At 41.3% G+C, this 23,749-nt stretch overlaps 1 protein-coding gene and 1 long non-coding RNA gene across 10 annotated transcripts in view; one reads left to right on the top strand and one right to left on the bottom strand.

Annotated features, from left to right (window-relative positions):
- Positions 1-23,749, bottom strand: part of NAV2 (neuron navigator 2) — a 333,951-nt gene that overhangs the window by 136,072 nt on the left and 174,130 nt on the right. For all 9 annotated transcript variants that reach the window (XM_039534978.1, XM_039534979.1, XM_039534980.1 and 6 more), the window contains 2 exons: positions 7,804-8,914; positions 4,405-4,517 (listed from right to left, as the gene is read on the bottom strand). In XM_039534978.1, the coding sequence (XP_039390912.1) occupies positions 4,405-4,517; positions 7,804-8,914 (1,224 nt within the window). The remainder of the gene's footprint in view (positions 1-4,404; positions 4,518-7,803; positions 8,915-23,749) is intronic.
- On the top strand, positions 232-17,719 carry LOC120403637. Its single transcript, XR_005597632.1, has 3 exons — positions 232-488; positions 15,789-15,914; positions 16,903-17,719. It is a non-coding gene; the product is annotated as an uncharacterized LOC120403637 (long non-coding RNA).

Genomic DNA, 23,749 nt, shown 5'->3' with positions numbered 1-23,749 from the left:
AAGAAGTGACTTATGATTGTTAGTGGTACTGTAGCGGGCCGGTGTGGCTCCCCTCCTCCCCGGAGAGGGTTGAGCCCCGGACACAGGAAGGGGCGGGGCTACAGCGTGGTGAGCCCGCCCCTCAGAGGGTCAGACGGCGACCCGGAAGGATAAAAGCCGGGCCTTCCAGCCCAGTCAGTGCCCAGCCACCGGGGAGAGCAGACCTGTCTGAGGGAGCTCCTGATGGAGGAACCGCTGGAGCCCCAGGCAGCTGCCTGGACTGGCCGGAGAGCACCCTACCCCGCTACTGGGAAGACCTGCCGGAGCTTCCCCACGCCACCTACGACGAGGAGCCAGTAGGAGCTTCCCCGCTACCGCGCTGTTACCCCGAGGAACCCCCGGAGCACGATTGGCCGGACTTCCCCGGGGAACTACCCGATCTACCCCCAAGCCCGGGTTGTGAGGAGCCCATGCAGTGGGACTTCCCGGGACCAGATGCCGTGGACCAGGTAGGACCAGAGGGGGATATTGGAAGTGGCCCGGGGGCAGCCGACCTCCGTCAGGCTGCTGACCAGACCGAGCCCATGTCAGTGTGTTGCGGTCAGGATCCCCACTGACCATCAGCGGTGACGACCGCTGCCTAGGGCCCCGGGCCAGGACACAGTGGAGTGGGTGGGCCTGTGTCCCCCCTGCCACCCCGCTCACGGGTGGCAGTTATCCCCCTCACCCTATTGCTCAGCTTGCTACCAGAGGCCTGAGCCCCTGTACTGTTCCCTGCTCAGCCTGCTGCAAGAGGCCTGAGCTCCTGTACTGTTCCCTGCTCAGCCTGCTGCAAGAGGCCTGAGCTCCTGTACTGTTCCCTGCTCAGCCTGCTGCAAGAGGCCTGAGCTCTCCTTGTACTGCTTGCTGCCCAGCCCCTGCACCAGAGGGCCTGGGCCTTACCGAGACTGTTTACTGCCCAGCCCCTGCACCAGAGGGCCTGGGCCTTTCCTAGCCTATTTGCAGCCCAGCCCCTGCACCAGAGGGCCTGGGCCTTATCCAGACTGTTGATACTGTTTGCAGCTCAGCCTTGCAGGAAAAGGCCTGAGCCCCAACTGACTCTGTCTTTGTCACCTAGCCTTAAAGGGACAGGACAGAACCCCCGTGAGACCAGCGGGCCGGTGTGGCTCCCCTCCTCCCCTCAGAGGGTTGAGCCCCGGACCCGCCTGTTACAGGTACCAAGGTGCTTGCTGTCAGCATGGAGCATAACTGAACTAGAAAATCTTCACACAGGATGTAGAAGGAAAAAAAAAACCCTGCTAATTAGATAGGCCCTCTTCACACCAGGGAATGAGCTCATTCAAAAGGTTTACAACAAACAGCTAAATAGCAAAATGCTTCATATCCAAAATTTAGCTATTTTTGATAATACTGCAGTCTTGATACTCTTGCATGTTCTTTAAGTGAAGCCTTCTTCCCTAAAAGCTCCCATGAAACTGAGTTGAACTAATCCACAAAATGGTTAGTTCAGATGAGAATCTACACATTAAAAATTCTGATTTAAGTAAAGACTGAAAACAGTCTCCAAACAGTTGCTGCTCTTTAAGAAAGCTTCTCTCAACTCTTAAAGTAAATTTAGTGCTTGTGTAAGGTGCCAAATTGCTAGCCCTGGAGGATGAAGACCTCCCAGGCATCAGTGCAAATGTCCCATGCTGCCCCACCAATGTGCCTCAGCTCTGACTTGAAGGTAGGGTGACCAGACAACAAGTGTGAAAAATCGGGACAGGGGGTGGGGAGTAATAGGAACCTATACAAGAAAAAGACCCCAAAATCGGGACGTCTGGTCACCCTACTTGTAGGTATCAGCTCTAGGGAAAAGAAAGTAGTTTCATATTCATCCAGTCCTTGGCCTTCCTGAGATAGTCAAGGGGCCAATTATCGTCCATGTTAGTGATGTTTTTCCATGATGTGGACAGCTGTCTCTGGGAACCAGAGTGACACTAATAATGCATTTCACATAGGCCACCTAACCATCAGATAGTTATGGCTTCATTACTATTGACCTGACAAGACTGGAAATAGAAACCTAATAGAGCTCAATTCTCTCAGCCACAGAGTGTCTGGGATGTAAACATTTTTATACACTTATTAGTCTGCAAATTATTGCAACACTAAAGAACATTTAAAAATAGTATTTCTAGGACGTCTGATAAAAGTGCTCTTTCCACAGATTATTTCTTTTGTAAATATGAAGGCAAGATCTAGATAAGCTATTAAGAGCACAGATAAGAGGCTTAGCTGAGGTAAAAGCTGTTAAAGTTGTTTGCTTTGAGACTCACCAAACTAAATTGTGACAATGTTTTTCTAAAGAGAAAGTCATATTCAGACATCAGTTCTAAGCTCTTTAGAAGACATTATATTGACTTTCATTGAAAATATCCAATTAGACTACACTTAAGACATTAATCACCTTCTTTACAAGATTCTTCTCTTCATGGATATTCTGTATATAGTGTCTGTGAACTGTTTACTTCCATTTCTCCATATACACATGTAACTCATCAGCAATGTTTGTTGCATGCATGAATGGACAAAACAAGAGACATTAAAGTCTGATTTATTTCTTAAAAATTTCCTCTCTTTTGGGGTCGAGGAACTGTTTTGTTTGTTCTCCATTAATGCTCCTTGATTGAATACCACTATCTGTTGACTTTGGCTTTAAACCATTTCCTCTTTGGATCCACATTATATGATATACAGATTGTGCTGCTGTTGTGTACTTTTGGATCTCAAACTAACATGCATAATAAAATAATAATACTTTAAACTTAAATAATATCTTCCATTAAGGGCTCTGAAAACCCTCTGTAAACTAGATATTAATACCATTTTACAAATGGGTAAAATAAAAAATAATAATAAATAATAATATAATATAAAAATGTGATGTACATTTCATTTTACCCATTTGTAAAATGGAAATAATATATATAGTTTGGGAGAATTGCCTAAGATAACACACTGATTAAGAGGCACTATTAAGAAAACTCAGGAAGCCCAATGCTTGTTCCCCCAATTCTAACCAACAATGCGCTGCCTCCTCTATTTATGTATCACTGCAGGAATGTTCACAAGGACTGTATTCCTAATGCCATTTGTTTGTCTGCTTAATGTTTCATGTATTTACATATATATGCAGATATGTGTATACGGGCACTCCTGCTGCTCTCCTCTTCACCACTGACTCTTCCTCTTGGTTCTGCGGCCAGCATGTGTACATGCAGGTATAAACATGGCAAAGGCAGAAAATATAATTAAATATGAAATTAATCTAATTGTGAAGCTTACAGCCACATGACTTCCCAAGCAGAAGGATCAGTTCCAAAGCTCACGTTAGCCTGGAGAATGTATGAACTAACTAGATAAAGAACTCTACAGTGATACCCTAATTGTGAGACACGTTAACGACATACTTGGTTTATAAACAAAAACACACAGTTCTCTAAAAACAGAAAGAGGGATGAAGGGTGGAGACACACCAAAGACTTACAAGCACAACTCACATTTGTACTGCAATGTTATTGCTAAAAGTCACTTCGTGAACATGTATTGTTAATTATCAGCTATTCCTAGCAGTGGCAGGAATTTTAGAATACACACAACACGTGAAATTACTTTACAACCCATAGCATCTTAATCCAAATCAATTTCAGCACACTTCTTATTCAATAGACACAGTAAGTTAAAATTGGTTTTATATTTCTCATTGCAGCAATGGGAGTGTCCCTATTAATTTAATCACCAAATTGATGAATGCTGTAGAGAGCTTCTTGTACAGCTGTAATGGCTGATTTTATGATGAATGGGCAATTGTCAAAACTCCAAACTTTCAAAACAAGAAATAGCTTGTTAACCTATCCTTTTAAATCTGGGAAATGCAAACATGAGTTGAAACTAACGCACACTACTTCTCAAATTATTCAGACAGAATGTGACAATGTTGGGGTTTCCCCAATGTTGTAAACTAATGCAAAATGCCAAAGGAACTAGCTTTATCTAATCCACAATCTCTGAAGTCTGAATATTAAAAAATGGAAAACATATCAGATACATGGCTCCTTAGGGGCGCTTGAGGAATATTTTAGTAAAATCTGGCAAGATGTTGAATGTTTGCTGCAAGGTGCTAAAGCAAGATATTAACTACCCTCAATTCCCAATGATTTCAATGCTCAGTATCTTGTAGAACTAAGCCCCTGGTGTCCAAAACTCTGATCTTTACCCAGTTCCTGTAGGACCAAATATTAGAACTCATCAAAAACAAGGCACTAGGAATAACCACATAAATTAAATTCCCCCTAAAGAGAGGGGAAACAAACTTCATTTAGCCCACTCATTTGTTATATACAATGCACACAATTAGTTATCTAGACATCTTCCAGGACCTACCTGAAAGGTCTTCGAGACCAGGCTGTCCAGTTTTAGTGTAAAGAGCAGTATCCATGCTCACCCCTCCTGTGCCGGATTCAGCTGTTACATTCCCTTCATTGTCTGTCTGTGATCTTAAAGGCAACACAAATATAGAGATATGCAGTCACTCACCACCAAAAATATATCAAGTGTAACATTGATAAAACTGCACCCGCCATCATCCACTGTGTCCTTTTCTCTAGAATACACTAGCAGACTGACTTTACATAATTCATTAGTCCCATGTTGAGCTATGTCCTAGAAACGGAAACAGGCACTGAACTGTAAAGAAAAAAAATGAAATATTCATAGTCAAAATGTAGACTTCACAGACCCCCAGACACTAAGACATTTCAGATTTTCAGCAGCACACACTGGGCTGAAACTGTGATCTTCATTAACAATGGAGTTTATATGTGACAGTTCTTCACACCTGTGCAGAATTCCCTTTGTTAACTAGCAATGTCACCAGTTCTTTTTTTAAAAGAAACAACTAGGTAAAATAATAACCATTGACTGCAAGAAGAACACTGGACATGGTATTATTCAGTGGAAGGTGTTTTTCTAAGAATCTGCTTTTCAGTTATACATTAGTATAAATCTGTGATCACTTCATTTTACTAGTTACACTATGTTTTGGATCTGAGGACCACAGCAGTTAGCAGTTAGAAGTGCAGTCTCCTTTAAGTGCACGAAAGAGTTCCTAGATAGGAGGATACAGAAGGTATTTCACTGATACTACTCTTGATCTCGGCTAAAAGACCATGTGGAAACATACAGTAGGGTAGAATAATTTCTCTGTTTGCAGTTTAAAAAAACCAGGAGAAGTATATTTACCACAGATTATCTGCTTCTCAGCATCTTGTGTAGGGGTTGTGGGCAGGGGAAGGGGATGGCAAGATTGTTCCTGCTCTCCAGTGATTCCCAGAGAGTGAACGGCCCCCTTAGAGCTATTGCCTACTGAGATAGTTTAGAGCAAATCTGAGGCTGCTCTTGTAACATCTCAGTGTAGCAGTCTGTCCTCTTCTAGTGCTGGCTGGGCCATAGATACAGGTTGATGAGCCTAACATAGACTTAGCTAATAGAGCTGGATCTTTGAATTCAGGCAGTAGAGACCCATGCATTAACATCCTGATGTGCCAGATTCAAACCCTGCTGCTGACATCCCACCCTGGATCAAGAAGATACACTAGCTCCTTTGGGAGTCCCCTACAGCTGTATCTAGCACATAATGGCTCTTTAGGGCAGAGATGGTCATTTTGTTCTGCATCTGTACAGCTCCTAGCACAGTGAGGTCTGGGTCCATGGCTGGGGCTCCTAGGCACTATGGTAATACGAATAAACAACAACAATAACAGTACCAGTAATAGGCAGAGTTTAAAGTTTGGAACAAACTTAAAAATGATGCTACAAATTATATTCTTCAGGTACACACTATTAGTGATTGGATCCCTTTTTATTAAGCATGGATTTACTTTTCCTCTTCATTTTTCAAGAAAACAAGATGGTACATTTTGACCTCTCACTTTGACTTCTGGCTGGGCAAGTAAATATGATTTATTTTCAAGTCTGCAGCAGTTTTTCTGGCAGAATTGTACAGTTTGTTTTGCATTCTTTTGAAAGGTCAAATAAATATTACCTTGAGACTACCAATCTGTTATTAGAGTTATAAAAATAGTATGGTTAGCAGCTCAGCTGCTTTCATGCTTCAGATGATACTAGTATTGAAAACACTGAATGGAGATCAGCTCCAAGTCAGTTATTACACTGGGTTTTATTTTGGCTTTTTCATCAGGACATTATAGTCATAAACAGACAACAATCCAATGCCTAACTCACCCTTCCATGTTCATGGGGGTAAGAAATGTAACAACTGAGATCTCATCATGAATACTGGGGGAGTATTTGAGAGGCCAGCTCAAAATGTTTTTTAATTTTATGTCAGTTTTTTCAAGAGTGTGTGTGTGTGTATATATACACATAGATGAACACTACTTGGCCTTTTGGCTACTATGCAAATCAATTTAACTTATGTCCCATATTGGGGGACAGGCTCAATCACAGAGGTCTTTTCAATCTTTATCTACAGCATTATAATGCTAAGAAATGCACTGGCACTCTCCAGCTCCAAACAGAATGCTGCACCTCTAATGGGTTTGTAAACAAACAGCAGGCTTGGTTCAGCTCGCCATCAGGCAAACGTCAGATGCTGCACTGGTGATGATTTGAAAATCGTGGGTTTCGGAGCAGGGTGAATCCAGAAATTTTAATATGTATTTTAATAGTGGCACCAAGAAGAATGTAATATTAATATGTATTTTGATCAGGTTAATCATTCACAGGTGGCTCATTTTCATGCACTGGTACAGCAGGAAGTGTGCACAGCTTTTTACAAATATCCTGTACAATGCAGAAAAACAGTATTGGCCTGATTATGTCCAGCAATGGGCAGGTGCCCAAGGAGAGGGGGCAGAAGACACAAGGATCCCATTTTATGTTCCCATATAGGGGCCGAGCATACTATCAATCCTTTTGCTTCCCTGAGTGCAAGGATCGTTCCATGCACCTTTGCTACAGATCTATGGCCCAGCTCCCCTGAGTCAACACCTACCAACAGAGCAAAACCCACTCATTGGGGAATGAATGCTTGACCCTAACCAAGGATCAAGCTGCAGCCATGCTCTTCCTTCAATCCTAGGCCTCATCTCCACTACTGACATTTTCTAAACATATCTCAGCATTGCAAACACTGAGTTAGCTTCACCACGGTTAGCAACATCAGGAGCACTGGTGTAGAGGGGCCACCAACTACTGCAACCATCTTTAACACTATGACATATACAAGCCAGTCTGATCAACACAATGTTAAAAATGACCAAAGCAGCAGCTGGACTATCTACACTGGGCGCCGGACAGGGTACACACGCCAATGGAGCTGAACTGGCGTCTCCAACAGTTGGAAGTTTTGGACAGAGCCTTGCAGACATCATACCTGCCTAAGCGACAACCCCTACAGAAGCTCCCAGTGCTACACTGCAATTCCACTCTACCCACCATAGGCTAAGACTGCTACAGCTGAACCATATAAACATTACATCTAAAGCACACATACTGTATACATACTATTAATAAGCCAGTATTATAAAAAGTCAGCTTTAAGCGAACATAGTATCTAAGGCAGCAATAATGTACTTCTTAACTGTTGGGAACAATAACTATCTCAGCTATGACTGTTAGTTTTTAACAGTAACTTGATAAACGATGTCACTTTTTTAAATAACTGTCAGCACCAACGCAACCGCTATACAATTTTTCTCCCCCTGCCTCCAAGTAACCATATCATAAACGGATAAAAAATTCAGGTTCAGAACACCCTACCTGTACATGAAAGGAGCTACAGTGGCAGTGTTCGGGTGGTTGTATTGCTGTTGTGGATGAGGTAGTTGAACACTCACAGTATTGCTTCCGGTAGTCTGTGTGGTACTAACTGGCCCATTGACAGCTTGGGTGCTGCTGCTACTGTTAAGAGCAGACACCCCTCCTATCCCTTTTCCTTCTGAGGAGGCTAAACTTGAAGTGGAACTGGAATTCCTGCTGTCTAGTTGGGTCTTCTGATGAGAGAGCCCTGAGCCAGGTTTTCCACTGCGGCTTCTCTCACCTTCCTTTGCAGAAGTTGGGGCACTTGAGGATTTCCCTGTGGTGTTTTTCATTCCTGGTTTTGGTATGCCACTGTGCGAAGGGGCAGAGGCCTCCTTCTTGGCACTATTCAGCTTTCCTCCTTTAGGGATAAAGCTTGCAATCTTGGAGGACTTTTTTGGCATCTCTGTTGTAGCTGGTGCTGTCTGTTCTTCTTTTGGCTCCTCTTCTTTAATCTCCTGCTTCTCCGTTACGGATATCCTTTTTGCAATGTCTTTGCTTTTATCCTTTTCCTTCTCTTTCTGTTTCTCTTTCTCACTGCCCTTTGGGGAACTTTTCTTATTAGTCAGTGCCCGGCTAAAAGTTCTTTGTGCAATGCCCTTCAGTGCAATTTTGGGGCTACTGGATGTTGGTCCCGGGTTGTTCATATGCCGATTTGCAGCATCTATCTCTTCACTTTCCTCAAAGCTGGGAAGTGCCTCTAGTCTTTCACAGCTAGTGTCCCGAGACCCTGGACACTCAAGGGATGTTCCTCCTGCTTTGGAGCCTCCTTTGCTATTGAAGAGTTTTAACTTCTCAAGCATGGATTTTTGACCATTGGGAGTTGCTTTGACCATTTCTGAAGGTGGTTTTGGAGACTCTGGAACTGGCTGCTTTACAGATAACATGGAAGACGTGGCTGTGTGCTTCGCACTAAGGGACTTGCTGCGCCAGGGTTTAATGGCAGAGCTGGGCTGGGGTATGGCCGATGAGTTATTGCAACTAACAGCATTTGTACTGCTGCTGCTTTGAACTGAAGATGATACATTTTCATTCATTCCTGTGGACTGGGAGGCTGTACTGTCTGCTGGCTCTGGGAAAAACAAACAAACAAACAGTAGTACCTGGTATTAAAACAGCTCTGATTAATGCAATTCCTTTCCACCATAAAAGGTCTGGTGCTTTAGAGTACTACTACTAGGAAAGAAAGATTTCTCATTATTACAAACTACAGCAGTGTCAACTAAACAAAGTAAGACTGCTACTGTATTGAGGGGAGAAAAAAAATCAGAAAACTCTCACTATGGCAATTTACATGTATTCACAGTTTTACAAACACACCTAAATGAAGTTAAACATGCAAAAGCCAGATGTGTTTTAGAAAGTCCTGTAGATCTACACTGCATCTTCATTAGAAATTACATGTGCATTATTATCTGACCAAGGCTTTTCCTCTGCTTTAAAAAAAATCCTTACTGTTCAAGTTCATTTCTTAGAAAAACCTCAAATGTATATAAAAAGAAAAACTGCATGGAGAAAAAGAAAAAAACAACACTGAAGTTAGTTCCAGTTAATGGTGGTTTCAAATTCTGATATCCATTAAAAACAGAGGCAAACCCATTCTGCAAAAATAAAACCAATTGTATCCTTATTCATGGAGTGAACCTAAGTGATACATTTTTATCTAATAACTACATCCAGCTGCAAGAAGAGCTATGTCAGTAACTGCAAACCCTTCTTCAGTGAGCATGAATCTCTTGTTTGTTTAGTTTTTTTTAATGTTACTTGCTTTTCTTAAATCATAAATTCAGCACCTAAAGAAAGCTTGAAAATCACACTGGCTTACTCACCTATCAGTGACCACTTCTCCTCTTCTGAAGTTTCTCTTTGCAAAGTTTCCCTTCTGGAGACGTTACTCTCTCAATTATCACAAATACGTTTTCTGTTAAACGGCTCATGTTTCCAATTAACTTTTGTCATCCCTAACTGTTCAGCTGCCCAGCAGCCTGCTGGGGATTAACGGCTTTTACCTATATTTCCCTGCCCTCTAGCAATAAAGTAAACTGAATATAGAGCTGCTTTTTTTAATTTAAAAATAAACAGCAGTTGAGAACGTACATTTTCAGCAGCCGGAGCAGCACTGTGAATTCAGTTCTGTAAATCATGAACTGCTGCAACCACACAGGGGCTGTTTTACTTCACTTTCAGCTGCTCACTGAAGATATAGCTTTGTTAACCTCACTCGTATGATCCAAACCAGACCTCCCAAAGATTTAAAGCACATACATCTTTATGACTTAGTGTAGATCTGTGTTTTTAGGAGTGTTGGAGATCCCTTTATAATACACTCAGAGTCATTCCACATTGTTATGTACCAAATGGAACAACAGGAATTAATGGTAATTTTTTAAAAAGAGAAGTCATTACTTAAATGGGAAGATTTCCAGTGCTCTGTTATTAACTACCAACTACTAGAGTGGCTTTCTAGCCCTTTCCTCTGGACAGCTTTTCTCAGGTAGATGGAGAGAGGCAATGGTTACCTCAGTATACAGGGGCACCAAGGGCTTGATTCTGAACTTATTTACCACAGGTTTAACTAGAGCAACTCTACTGACTTCAATGCAGTTACTCCTGATTTACTCCAGTGTAGGAGCAGAATCAAGTCCTAAGTGTCCCACATCCTCTTCTGCCAGGTGGTGCTTGAGTGCCACTCTCTCTGCCTGAGCTCAGCACTTCACACTCAATCATATGGATTAGATGGTACAGGAGTCACAGGAGGAGGGAAAAGAAGGATCCAGTGCCATCAACTCTGCCCCCAGCTAGGAGGAAGAAGGGGATGAGAAAGACAGGAGCTGCTTGAAGAGCAGTGATATTGTCCCCTCCCAGTTTTCAAAATGCTGCAGCACCACTGCTTTACACTCTATGTTTCTGGCAGTAATTTGGTTCTCTTTGCTGCCACTTCCCCAATCCATAGCAAGGAGGAAGCAGGGTAAGACTTGTGCCTGAAACACAGTGCCTCTAAGGCTACATCTACACAACATACCACTGGCAGTGGTGCATAGCATACATGTAGCTACACTCCGCAATGAAAAGCATACCATGTCCACACTGCAGTGCATAGCTACACATGTCAGTGAAAAGCTGTGGGGGGGAAAAGCTTCCGCAGCTCCTCGGTGCCAGAGCCTTTCACTGCTGCCAGAGTTGCTCCAGCAGCAGAGAGCTGCCAGAGCCTTCCATGTAGCGGGGAAAGGCTCCAGCTGCGAGGAGGCAGCAGGACACTACAGTGGAACAAATAGCAGTGTAGACAGGGAGTCAGGATTGGGCGAGTAGAGAGCCACATAGGGTAATGTATTCGGGTACATATACATACCCTTCATGTGTGTCTGTAATCTACTCACATAAGCCATGCTTCACCATCTACACTATTTATGCCCATACTAGGGCCCAGGGACGGATTAACCTTTTGTGGGCCCCCCATAGGGGTAATGGAGCATGGCGCGGGGGAGGAGGGGGGGTGAGGATCGGTCTCCGGAGCAAGGGGCCTGCCAGGGGCCATGGCATGGCAAGGGTGTCACTCTACCCAGCCCAGTGCGAGGGCACTATTTACAAACCAGCAAATACCAGACAGACAATGGCCCACCCGGCCCTATGCTGCCAGCATGCACCTTCTGCTAGGGGGTGGGCCCATGCCGTGCCCCACAGCCCCCCTGCCCAACACCAGAATAGCCCCCCCAATTCCCAGGGGACTGGCAGGGTCCCAGGGCACAGTGCAAGCAGAGCAGGCCAGGGCCCCTTCTGAGCCTGGGCCTGACTCCATGGTGCCACTGTCACCATTGTAAACCCGGCACTGCTAGGGGGACAATATGTGTATGTACACTACACACTGCCGAAAGAAGGGCATGTCTACACTGCAATTAGACTCCCATGGCTGGCCTGTCCCAGCTGACCTGGGCGCGGGATAAGGGGCTGTTTAATTGCAGTGTAGATGTTCAGGCTCAGGCTGCAGCCTGAGCTCCAGGACCCTCTCCCCTCGCAGGATCCTACAGCCTGGCTCCAGCCTGAGCTGGAACCTCTCCACCACAATTAAACAGCCCGCTAGCCCAAGCCCCGCAAGCCCAAGTCAACAGCCATGGTTTTTTAAATGCAGTGTAGACATACCCTAAAGGTTACTCTTGGGGTGATGTAGCTTCTGAACTATACCTTGCTGAGGGCTGTCCCTAAAGTAACAATCTAGTCCAATAGGACCATGGAGTAAGATGCAGCTCAGCATGTGTAAAGAGCCTGGCTCTTTCAAAATATTGATGAAGAACACGCCAGCATTTTTTTTTTTTTTTTGCAACTAAACCTGTGAACATTAGAAATTGTGTGTGGGGTGGGGGGCTGTTAAAAACTTAAGAAAAAAGTAAAACTTATTTATGGCATAAGAGCTGCCATTTTTCTGTTATAAGGCAGAAAGTAAAAAGTTAGAGAAAGAACAAACTAATTCAGCATTCAAATAAAAGGGAAAGGTATTGGGATTTAGACCACCAATTTAGATGTGTCAATAAATGATTTTTAAAAGGTAGATCAGTTAACTGTACATTTGTTTTAATATACTGTAGTTTTTAATCACTTCGTTAAGTGATTTCAAATGAGGATACTAAAAATGGCATCTAAGAAATGGTCTGTCTCTAATCTATGTACATTTCCCTGCTTCTTTAGCCAAGTACTGAGATTAGATTAGTCCACCAGACCATGGTTTATCTGACTCTTCCTGCAACCTTACCTCTGCACTCATCAATACTCAGGAGGAGTGGCCTTGTCTATTCAGGGATACGCCTAAGGTATTATCCCCATTTAACAAAGGGAAAACTTTGTTACAGAAATTAAGTGACTTGGAAAAGGCTACAAAGGAAACAAGTATCGGGGGTAGCTGTGTTAGTCTGTATCCACAAAAACAACAAGAAGTCCGGTGGCACCTTAAAGACTAACAGATTTATTTGGGCATAAGCTTTCGTGGTTAAAAACCTCACTTCTTCAGATGCATGGAGTGAAAATTACAGATGCAGGCATTATATAATGACACATGAAGAGAAGGGACTACCTCACAAGTGGAGAACCAGTGTTGACAGGGCCAATTTGATCAGGGTGGATGTAGTCCACTCCCAATAATAGATGAGGAGGTGTCAATTCCAGGGGAGGGAAAACCACTTTTGTAATGCGCGAGCCACTCTATTATTGGTAGTGGACTACATCCACCCTAATCCAATTGGCCTGTCAACACTGGTTCTCCTTTACCCACGAAAGCTTATGCCCAAATAAATCCATTAGTCTTTAAGGTGCTACCGGACTCCTAGTTGTTTTTACAAAGGGAACAGTATCAGTGCTAGGGTTAGAACTCAGGAGTTCCTGGTTCCCAATTCCCCTCTTTCAATCTCTCCCTTTTCCTGCCTACTCAATCCCAATTCCCCCCACTTTCCCCCCCCCCCCCCCCCAATCCCAACCTTCTCTCTTTCCCACTCTCTCACACACACAGTGGCCACTGGTCCCTCACTACACACACTTAAATGTGGGACCCAATTCTCCTCTTATATACATGTAAAACTAGCGAAACTCCAGTAACTTTAGATGAGTTACTCCTGATTTATGCTGGTGTCAATGAAATCAGAATTAGGTCGTTGTGAAACATTGGAGTATTGTACTAGATGGGGGGAGGGGAGAGATTGGAATAATCTATGAACAAGTATAATGCAATTATTAGTTTCTGTATCTGATACTTTCCAGGGAAAACCATTTGATGTCCATGAATGTCTGACTTTGCATCTCTGCTTTTATTATAAGATGCGTAAAACCTCATGAAGCCAAATAGCCAAATTAAAACTGTTCTGGGGGGGTGGGGGGAAATTGCTTCAATACAAGAAAATTCCAATCATCTAGGATTATCTGTTCCTTTGTTACAACCAGTTTGCCAAAAGTTTTTATTCCTACTAAAACCAACCACTTATATTGGTAAAAGAATTGGGTTCTGCTCCAAAAGTGTGCATTAAAATGTTCTTTTTCCTAAAAAAAAAGCAGATACACTAGTATGAAGGGAAAGGTTAATTCAAAAGAGCATAGACCTGATGAAAAGCTGAGTGAGTTTTATGATAAATTTATTAATTCCCTTGTGATCCTTTGTGGTGGAGATGTTTTCTTTCCTCGGCAGCCTACATTAACTAAATTGACAACAAATGAAATGTGTTCAAAAACAAAAGACAGCCTAGGCTAAATAATCATTTCTCTCCTCATTTCAAAGACAAAATGTTGGCCTGAAGTCCATTTTATTCCCAATGTTTCTGTTAAAAAGATGTTGGTGGTCTAGTACCAATGCCAATATACACTGTAATATGGGTAAATCAGATTTCAGCTGCTCTTGTAAAACCTTAACGGCATCTGCAGACCTATCAATTTGTGATGAGAAAAGAAAATCTAGAGTCTTATGATTTAAATTACCCACTTAAATCTTTGAGAGCACATAGTATAATAAGGGCTAGAGAAAATAGATACTATTTCCTATGATTTGTCAAGCTAAGTCTAAACAAGTGCATTCTCATTTGTTTCAACTGAAAACCATCTGAAATGCAGTCCCTAGAAGCAGCAAAAAGCAGCACTTACACAGATGATGTTCTCAACATTCTCAGTAAAAAGGTCAAGATCTTTACAGTATCTTTCCATTAAAGCATATAAAGGTCCCTTGATTTCACAGCTATGGGGAACAAACAAAATGTTCTCATGAAAAGACAAATCCTTAGTCCAGTGCATAGCTTAAGTAACCAGGCTGCATTCTGTGTAATAGATACAGAAAAGAGAGAAATCCACAATTGAAGTCCAGGTTAGGAAGTGGTAGAAGACCTGTTCTGTGGCCATTATTCTAGTCTCACAACGGCACAAGGCTGTTGTGTTGCTCCATTCCCAGGGTAGAGGAATGACTGGTGTATCTTGATTCCTCCCCCGTCCAGCCACCAAACCATCCTCTTTCCTGGCAGTACCGAGGGAGTACAGCAAAGAATGCTTCATACCAGATAGCCACCTCTTCCTTATTAGTAATTCATCATGCTTGGCAAACAATGCTTAGGGTTACTGAGGCTTACATATTTCTATCAGGAGTCTACTGTAAAATTGGAATTTTTCCACAAGCTTAAATAATAAGACCATGTACAGAAGAATCTGCTTAATGAGGTAGCTCTGTACGTGGCCTTTGTCAAAATTAGCAAACTTTATGATTAACAAAAAAGGTACCATTTCAATAGTAATGCTGCTGCCTATGGAGCTGTAGTGAGCATACTGCCATACTGGGCAGGCCCTCTGGTATGAGAGGATGCACTATCTGCCCTGGAATAGTGACTGAGCCTATGCCAGCAGCAGGCGCAACAGCAACCACATGAGGTGCACAATCATTTTTTTTTTCTTTAAAAGCAGAGATTCCCAGAAAGGGAAATGCTCTGTGATGCCATAGTGAAGTGTACAACAAACATCTCATTTAACAGAAAAGAAATACACTTCACTGAACTGGATAGAATCGCTTGCTTCCACTTTTACTCATAGGATTTCTATCAAGATGTTTCCCCTTTAGAGGGGATTTAATTTTCTGTAATATGAAACAAAAGTCACATTTATTCCTTGAAATCTGGAGCATTATTTTCGTCCAACAGGAGGTAAGCTCTATATGGTAAACTTCAATGGCTGTTGTGGATACTCAGCACTTCTGAAAACCGGGACCAAGATCTGTGGAAATGTCAGTCAGGAAACTTTCACATTTCTGCAAAGTCCTCTTTTGTTCACATTAAGCTGCAGTATTTGAAACAACAGTTCAGTTGTTTGTGGGTTTATTTCATTAAGACTCAGCAGTTTCTGAGAGTGGAGTGGGGGAAAAAAAAGCTGGAGGCCAGACAACACTTTTCTCTCATTGTCTTGACATAACACTTGAATTCCTTCTTTTTTTTGTTTAGTTACAGTAAAACTCAAAAGACTCTCCACATGACTGGCTAGGAACAAGGCCAGAGGGACCTCTATCATCCGGATACAAGTTATGCCATTATGAAATAATGAAACAAGTGTACTGCCTTTTGAAACCGGTGAGTTTTTAATTTAAACCTAAACAAATACCACCCCTGTTCATTGTTCTTAAATATTTCTCTATTTGTAAAAATAAATTCCTGAAGGCCTGAGGTGACAGAGCCATCAAAAGGCATTAATGGGCTGCAGACATGGGGCTGTAACTGCACCCCCTCACTTGGATGATATACATAAGTTAATATTCAGTGTTCCAATCTGGGCACACTTTAACTACAGTCAGAATGCTGATATAGAAATGGCAAGCACTAGGAAAAATGTATACTGATATTATTGAGCAGGCACTCAGACATCAAACTAGACAATATTTGTTACTGAATGACTTATTCTGCCAATCAGTAAAGTTGTGTAACATGCAACAGTAACAGTAAAGTGATAGTAACATTGATAGGGTTGCCAATTTTGGTTGGATGTATTTCTGGAGGTTTCATCACATGCCATAATCTGTAATTAAAGATTAATCTTTAATTCCTGGAGACTCCAGAATAACTCTGGAGGGTTGACAACCCTAAATATTGGTACACCTAGTCTCTGTCTCCTGTTCTCTGCCTGCGGAATACAAAGTATAGTCTCCTGAGGACTAAAATGCTTTAGTTTAACTGCAGTCATTGGGCTCAACACAGGAGTATTTGTGAGAGATGTAACGGGCTGCAACAGGCAGGAGATCAGACTAGATGATCTCATGTGGCCTTAAACTCTCTCTAGATATGACATTAACAATTCTAAAAGACTGAATTTACATTTTAAGTGAGTGAGTCGATCTGAAATCTGTGTCTGTACACATACTTTGCTAATGTTTGTGTCCGTACCAATGCGCACACACAAAACACAAAATCTGTTAATCTTGGCTATCGAAATGGCCAATGCCCACAGGTGTGGTCTTTTCTGCTGCACCTGCTGTAGTTCTATGAGCAACTCCCTCTTATGGGCCAGGATTTCTTCCATCTCTGCTTTCTGACCAATGAGGCTGCCTTTCTCTCTCTGACCTAGTTGGTTTATACAACGTCTGGTAGCTGGAGTGGAGAAAAAAGTCTGCAAGCACAGAAGAGTTTCAGCATGGACGTCATTATGTACTTTCTAGTACTTCACCACATAAAGGTCCAGACTGTGCCTCAAAGCCACAGCCTGCGCTGGAGGGTAGGATGGTATTGAGTCAGCCAGATTTCCTGCTGGGGTGCGAATACAACAGTGGCAGATCTGCCACTCCAGGAGACGGTGCAGCATGCACTCTGCTCTACCCCTGCAACTTTATAAACTGATGTGAAGAAAGGGTGGGGCCAAGGCTTCATTCTCATCCTGCCCCTCCTGGGGAGGTTATGATACTAGCACCAAGTATGTATTTTGCAGCTACACTATAGCTGGCTCCTATACAGGAACTGAATGTGGGGGAAGACAGTTATGCAGGCTCAGCAAAGAGGCCGAAGACCAAATGGACCACGCAGACTGAACTACCCTCTTGCCTTAGAGATTTCCCTTCCAGGTGAGGGTAGAAAAACACTGGCATTTGTGCAGCAGTGTTGGAAGCTAGCATTACTGTTGTGTCTGTCCTGTGGTTGAGTAGTGGACTTCAGTTTTTGTGGCTGCCCATCTGAATCAATTCACTCAGCAATAAATGCATGCAAATTTTTATTAAAAAAATTAAAAACTGGAAATGTGTAATAAGTGTTGTAGCACTGATCAAACAACCAGGAAATTCTGGGCCAGATCCTCAGCTGGTATAAATTAGCGTAGTTCCACTGTCATCAAGGTTCTCAAGATTCGGTTTAAGCTTCACTATTGGGTTTTGATTTTTTTTCCTGCTGAACTGTACAAATTAAGGACACCAATTAAGTTTCCTGGCTTTTGCCAGCTGTTTCAAAACGTTATTTAAATATAGTTTTATTTTGTTTTTAATATTCCTAAAGTTTATACCAACTATGGCAAAGTTTCTCAGTCTTGTATAAGTCTATTTCAGTTGTTATTGAAACTTCAGACTCTTTCTGTTTAGGTAAAAAGATCTGGGCATATTTTGAAATGTCAAATTTGGCCAGTTAAACAGTTGTAAGATTAAACACGGACATGATTTATTGCATACTTGTATCTTGTCCTGTAACTGTATTGTACTGCTGGATTTACTCTGCAATGTCTTTAAGCTACCCCATGGGCATATATACAATGTAAACATACGGTCAAGATTAACTGAGATGGGCCAATTGTCCTCTAAAAATATATTTCATGAATGAAAAATAAATAATAGGATAGTGGCTAGTAAAAACTGTGCAACGTGGATTTATTGAAGTGCAACAAAAATCATAACACAACATTAAAATTACACCAATAAATAAAAAGAACAGGACTACTTGTGGCACCTTAGAGACTAACAAATTTATTAGAGCGTAAGCTTTCGTGGGCTTATGCTGAAATAAATGTGTTAGTCTCTAAGGTGCCACAAGTACTCATGTTCTTTTTGCGGATACAGACCAACATGGCTGCTACTCTGAAACCAATAAATAAATAATTAAAAGAAGAATTCACAATGAAATGTTGTAGAGTAAGATTCTAGGCTAACCAAGAAATTTGAAGCTTAACTGAGCATTAGAAATGTATATACACTGTAGTCAAAACTCCTTTCCAGGCTCCATAAGATGCATTTTAATGCTTTACCACTATTACATTAGATTTGCTCTAATCAGAAGCCTGAATATAAGAATTAGAGATATAGAGATTTCCTAGTACACCAAGTAAGATTTAACAGACAGAATTAAGAATGGTATGAGGTGCTTTTTCATTGCAAAAATACTGCTGCTTTGGCCATTTCACCTGCTGCACCCAAAAGATAGAGAAGCTCAGGTGAAGTTGCTGCCAGCTTGTCACCTTCAGATCACTACTTAACATTGTAAAGGCCCTTGTCAATTTCCATGTTACTTCTAACTGCTGGAACTGAGCAGAGCACCAAAACCACTGGCACCTGGATGAAACTACCTGATGTCAAACTGCTTTCTAAAGTTTGGCAGGAGAATGCCAGGGACTAAATCAGGGCTTTTAATAGATGAGGGGGTGCAATCCCTCAGGACTGTATAAATCAATGCCATTAGTATAGCACTAGTATAGGTATTTGCTAAGGTAACTAATCAGCCTTGGGAGATAATCTTATGACAGGATTCAGCGTAGTAGCTGTGTTAGTCTGTATCAGCAAAAAGAAAGAGGAGTACTTGTGGTACCTTAGAGACCACAAGTACTCCTCGTTCTTATGACAGGAGTCAGTGAGCTCTCCTTACCGTTTTTGATCTGGGAATATATGCTGCAAAGTTGTGGTGATTTTATCAAAATCTTGCAACAAAGTTCTTAGCATTTCCCAAGGATAAATTTTACTCTTTGTGCAGACCAAAATGGCAGTACCATGTGTGTCCTAGCCTGGTAGCAGGTACAGAAGTGTACAGCAATTTGCCACATTTTGGGGGATCCATTATTGCTGAGAGACTCTTAAGTACATAAAGCTATTTCTAAACAACTGTCAAGCACTACTGAGTCAACTTTTACTAACCCAATCCAATCTATTCTGTTCCTTTTTGTAAAGGGAATGCAGGCTTATAAACAGAGACACAAGAATGTGAGCCATTGCTGCTATTAAAGATGCTGTGCACATGGAAGGGTGATCCCATAGACACTAAGGAGTATGTTTCCTAAGAGAAGCCTTGGTACTTCAGCTGTTTGACTGTAATTAAAACCAATGGAAATCAAACAACTAAATCTACACTGACTACCCATGAAAAATACTATGAAATTTGCCCCTAAAATCACAGGAGTAAATTGTATTTAAAAACAAACTCCTACAACATTCATTAGTTACTATTTGTAACACACAAACCCATATGAGCCAAATCCTGTGGATCTTGTAATACAGCCCTCACTCAGGCAAATTCTTACTAAAGTCAATGAGAGTTTTGCCTGAGGAATGACAAAGTAAAAACTGAGAGCTAGCTCATGACCATTATCCATACAGAGGAGTAATGGCTTTCCTTGCAACTCAGCTGCATAAAACCAACCTGGATCTTGGGTCAGGATACAGGGCGAAGGAGGGCAGGGACTGTGGGAGCAGGCTCGGGGGAGATGGACAGCAGATGAAGCCACACCCCCACTTCCATGAATTGGCTAGTGCAGCTGGCTGGAAGCAAGATGGAGATAAAGTTGCAACTGGTAAAAGACTAACACAGCATGCTCCCTCTCCTCTGTGGAAAAGAAGCAATCTAGAGAAATTTTGATACAGAGGGGTGTTTCTGGGGCATAATTCCTTTCAATCTAGTCTTGGGTAATGGTCACAGAATATGGCCTATACCTTTAAACAAATGCCAATAACTGCATGAACCCAAGCAAATTCTATGATATAAATGCAAAGGATCAACAAGCAACACCAGGAATAAATATGTTCTGAAGATTTACACCTCTTTTAGTTAAATTTTAAAAAATCACAGGCTTTCCAGAAAAAATCTCCAGCATCAGACAAACAGATCATTCAAACCAGAACACATACATACACAAACAAGTTTTCGGTCAAGACGTGTCAGTCATATTGTACTGAGGATCAAATTGGACAAAATGAACATTTATCAAATGCTTTCAACATAAATTATAATACAGAAAACAGGTTAGGATTATTCACCACTTCAGGTTTCTGTTAACACACATAGCACAACTGAAGAAAAATGCCAGTAATTTTACATCCGTACCACTGAAATTATGGATTTGTCAAGACCAGTCACTTAAACTGCTTTGATCAGCAATTTGATTTGGAGAGGTAGGTCATCAGTCAGAAGTAACTTTCAAATCAAGTGTGAAAGAGTTACAGACAATTATTCTAAAATAGTTTTTTTTCTTTAAGAAAGAAGGTAGAATTTTGTGTTTTCTCTATGTGAAATATATTGTTTATTTTAAAAAGCATTTTTGTATTAAACAGTATACCTGTGGCCTGAGATTTTTTGCATTAGAGCATTTTTTAAATTTTTAAACAATAATATCAGTTTCCAGTATAAATGTAACCTACACTGTTTAACCTGGGACACAACTTCTTTGTTAAGTTATTAACTACACTGAATTAAGCAGCACACATTTGTGGATTGTGAGCACATGTGCTTTTGGCTGTACTCAGTCCAATATGTAAAAATAACCTAAATTATTAGCACCTGCCCTACGTTCAGCACCTCAAAAAAAAATTTTTAACACGGTGAAACTGCTAAAATTTGTGAAGTTCCAAGCATGGAGATATTCCCATTTTATTGAAGCTAAACATTTTCATTACAAAGCGAACTCAAAAGTACAGCCAATTTACAACTTAATTTTTAACCTCATGTACTTATGCTTTCCTTTTACAATCTCTACCCACTATTGCAGTTGTTAGCATTAATTAGCACATGCAAAAGGGTGCTCCTTCAACCTCTGAACATAAACATTAGATTCATATGAATTTTACAAAGAAAGAAAAAGCTCAAAACCTTGTCAAAATGTAAACAGCAAAGACTAATGAACATGGATGTTGGATTTGAGAAAAAAATACTTTAACTTACTGCTATTTGTTGCATGAACCAAATGTTTCATTCTATAAAAGTTCTTTCCAGTTTTCTTCTTGCTCATGCTGTGTATATTGATAACGAGGATGATCTTTTCTTCACCTTAAGATTCTCTATTTAATTTTCAGTCTCTAATGAACTGTTAATCTTTCTGATGTTCCCTAGGATAGAGAGACTTTCCCACTCCACCTCTCCCCCCACCCTCAATCCATTCCTCACAGAGTTGGACTGGATGCTACTGAATTTGGCACAGTTAAAAATCAATTTCAGTGATGATCTGGCAGTTTGTTAAAAAAGGGTCACTGACTTTTCAGGATCAATTAAAGTATATCAGAGTTCTCATTTAGAAATCACAGTAACATACTATGTAAGGGTCATTGGTCGAGATATCAGGCTTTTCAATTTCACATTTCTATATGAATTTAATAACATAACTATTTACAACAGTAAGTTACGCTCATTGACTTAGCAGAAGATTTTTTGGGGGATAGTGAATTGCAACAAATATAAGTTAACTTGAACTACTTGTACAAACTAACTCTCCTGAAAGTCTTTGACTATTCAGTATAGATGAGCCAAACAAGTTCATCATGTTGGTAAATGTAATGATCTCAAAATGCATACATCTGTTTAAGACCTATAAAATCAACCAACACTGGAATGATTTTTGTGACACAGAACAGGACATAGAATTTTAAGGGTGATTATTTATTTATTTAAAAGCAGCAGCTACATTGTGGTGCTGTGAATAGCTTCCCTTTGTTACACTAATTAGGAGATCAGAGTAACTGACAAATGATCCTGATGAGCCTCTAAAAAATTTGGTTTACTCAGGACAAAGGTAATGATTGTTTAAAGTAATGCAGAAAATAGTCTAACAAAACAAAAAGTCTAAAAATATATGTTCTGTACAGCATGCCACATTTAAAGACAGGGCCGGGGCAGTCCGTGTGCAGCCGCGGCAATTCAGCGGCAGCTTCTATGTTCAGCTGTCCGCGGCGGTGCAGCTTCTGTCTTCCAGCTGAAGACAGAAGCTGCCGCTGAACTGCCGCCGCCACGGAAACGCGCGTGCCACCCTAACAGCACACGGACTGCGGCAATTTGGCGCGCTGCTTGGGACGGCGAAAACAGTAGAGCCGGCCCTGCTTAAAGGACCAAATCCAGAGGTCCTGCTTTGATTTTAACTTTGTCCAAACTCAGCCACACTACTAGGGTGACCAGACAGCAAGGGTGAAAAATCAGGACAGTGGTGGGGGGTAATAGGAGCCTATATAAGACAAAGCCCCAAATATCGGGACTGTTCCTATAAAATCAGGACATCTGGTTACCCTACACACTACCACTATCAACTGCCCGGGAAATTACCAGAATTAGCAAAAACAGTGAGCAGGACTTCCAGATAAGGCCTAAAGAGATAATTTAGCAATATCTGCTTGTGATACATATTCTTTTTCTCTTCTTGTTTTTATGCTTGTTTCTTTAATATGGAACAGCCCTCAGCAACATGGCAAGGTGATAGTAAGAAAGATAAACTACATTTATTTAAACCCTTTTAAGGCAGGAAAATAATAATCAATATATACAATTTTTGGAAATCCTCTGAAAGCTGGGCACATATCATACTGGTACATTCACCAACAGTGAAACGACAGTCTATAACCTGTATTTCATCTGAAAACTACAGTCTATGATCTGTATTTCATCAGATAAAAAAGGCACAGGTGGGTTTGATTTTTTTTAAAGTCTGTCATATTACTTACAGTTTAATAGAGCTATATTCATTGATATAATGTAACCTCAACTATAAAGTTTAAAAGAAAACATTTGGGGGACAAGGGGCTGAATCCTTGAATAAACTAACCATAATCCTATCTTCAGTAGCTCTGTCTTACTTTTTAGCCAGCCAGTCAACTTTTTTTTTTGCCCTGAGTCAAGTTGGCCAAATGTCACAAGATTTGAATCTGCCACCCTAACTCTCTTATGCTGGGAAATTATGAGTGCTGCTACCCAGGCAGAAGGAAGAATCCTTCAGTGTCACAATCATAATCCTGAACAGAACGCTAATATATATGAGGACACACTTTTCACAACAGATTTTATTGCAATATTACTTGACTTATATGGTCAAGTCACATATACCACTTGGGGAAATACATATCTTGCTTTTTGGTTCTATTATTTATTATTATGAGTTTGCTGATTATGGAAAAAGTGCTTGAGGCAGTACAGAACATGAAGTAGAAAAGGTCCTCTCCACCATGAGTTTGCAATCTTAGAAGACAAAATATCTGGTG

Source organism: Mauremys reevesii, linkage group 4 (genome assembly GCF_016161935.1).
Source record: "Mauremys reevesii isolate NIE-2019 linkage group 4, ASM1616193v1, whole genome shotgun sequence".
In the NCBI taxonomy this organism is placed as follows: domain Eukaryota; kingdom Metazoa; phylum Chordata; order Testudines; family Geoemydidae; genus Mauremys; species Mauremys reevesii.
The sequence above is the reverse complement of the archived record's forward strand: the minus strand, read 5'-3'. Positions and strand labels throughout refer to the sequence as shown.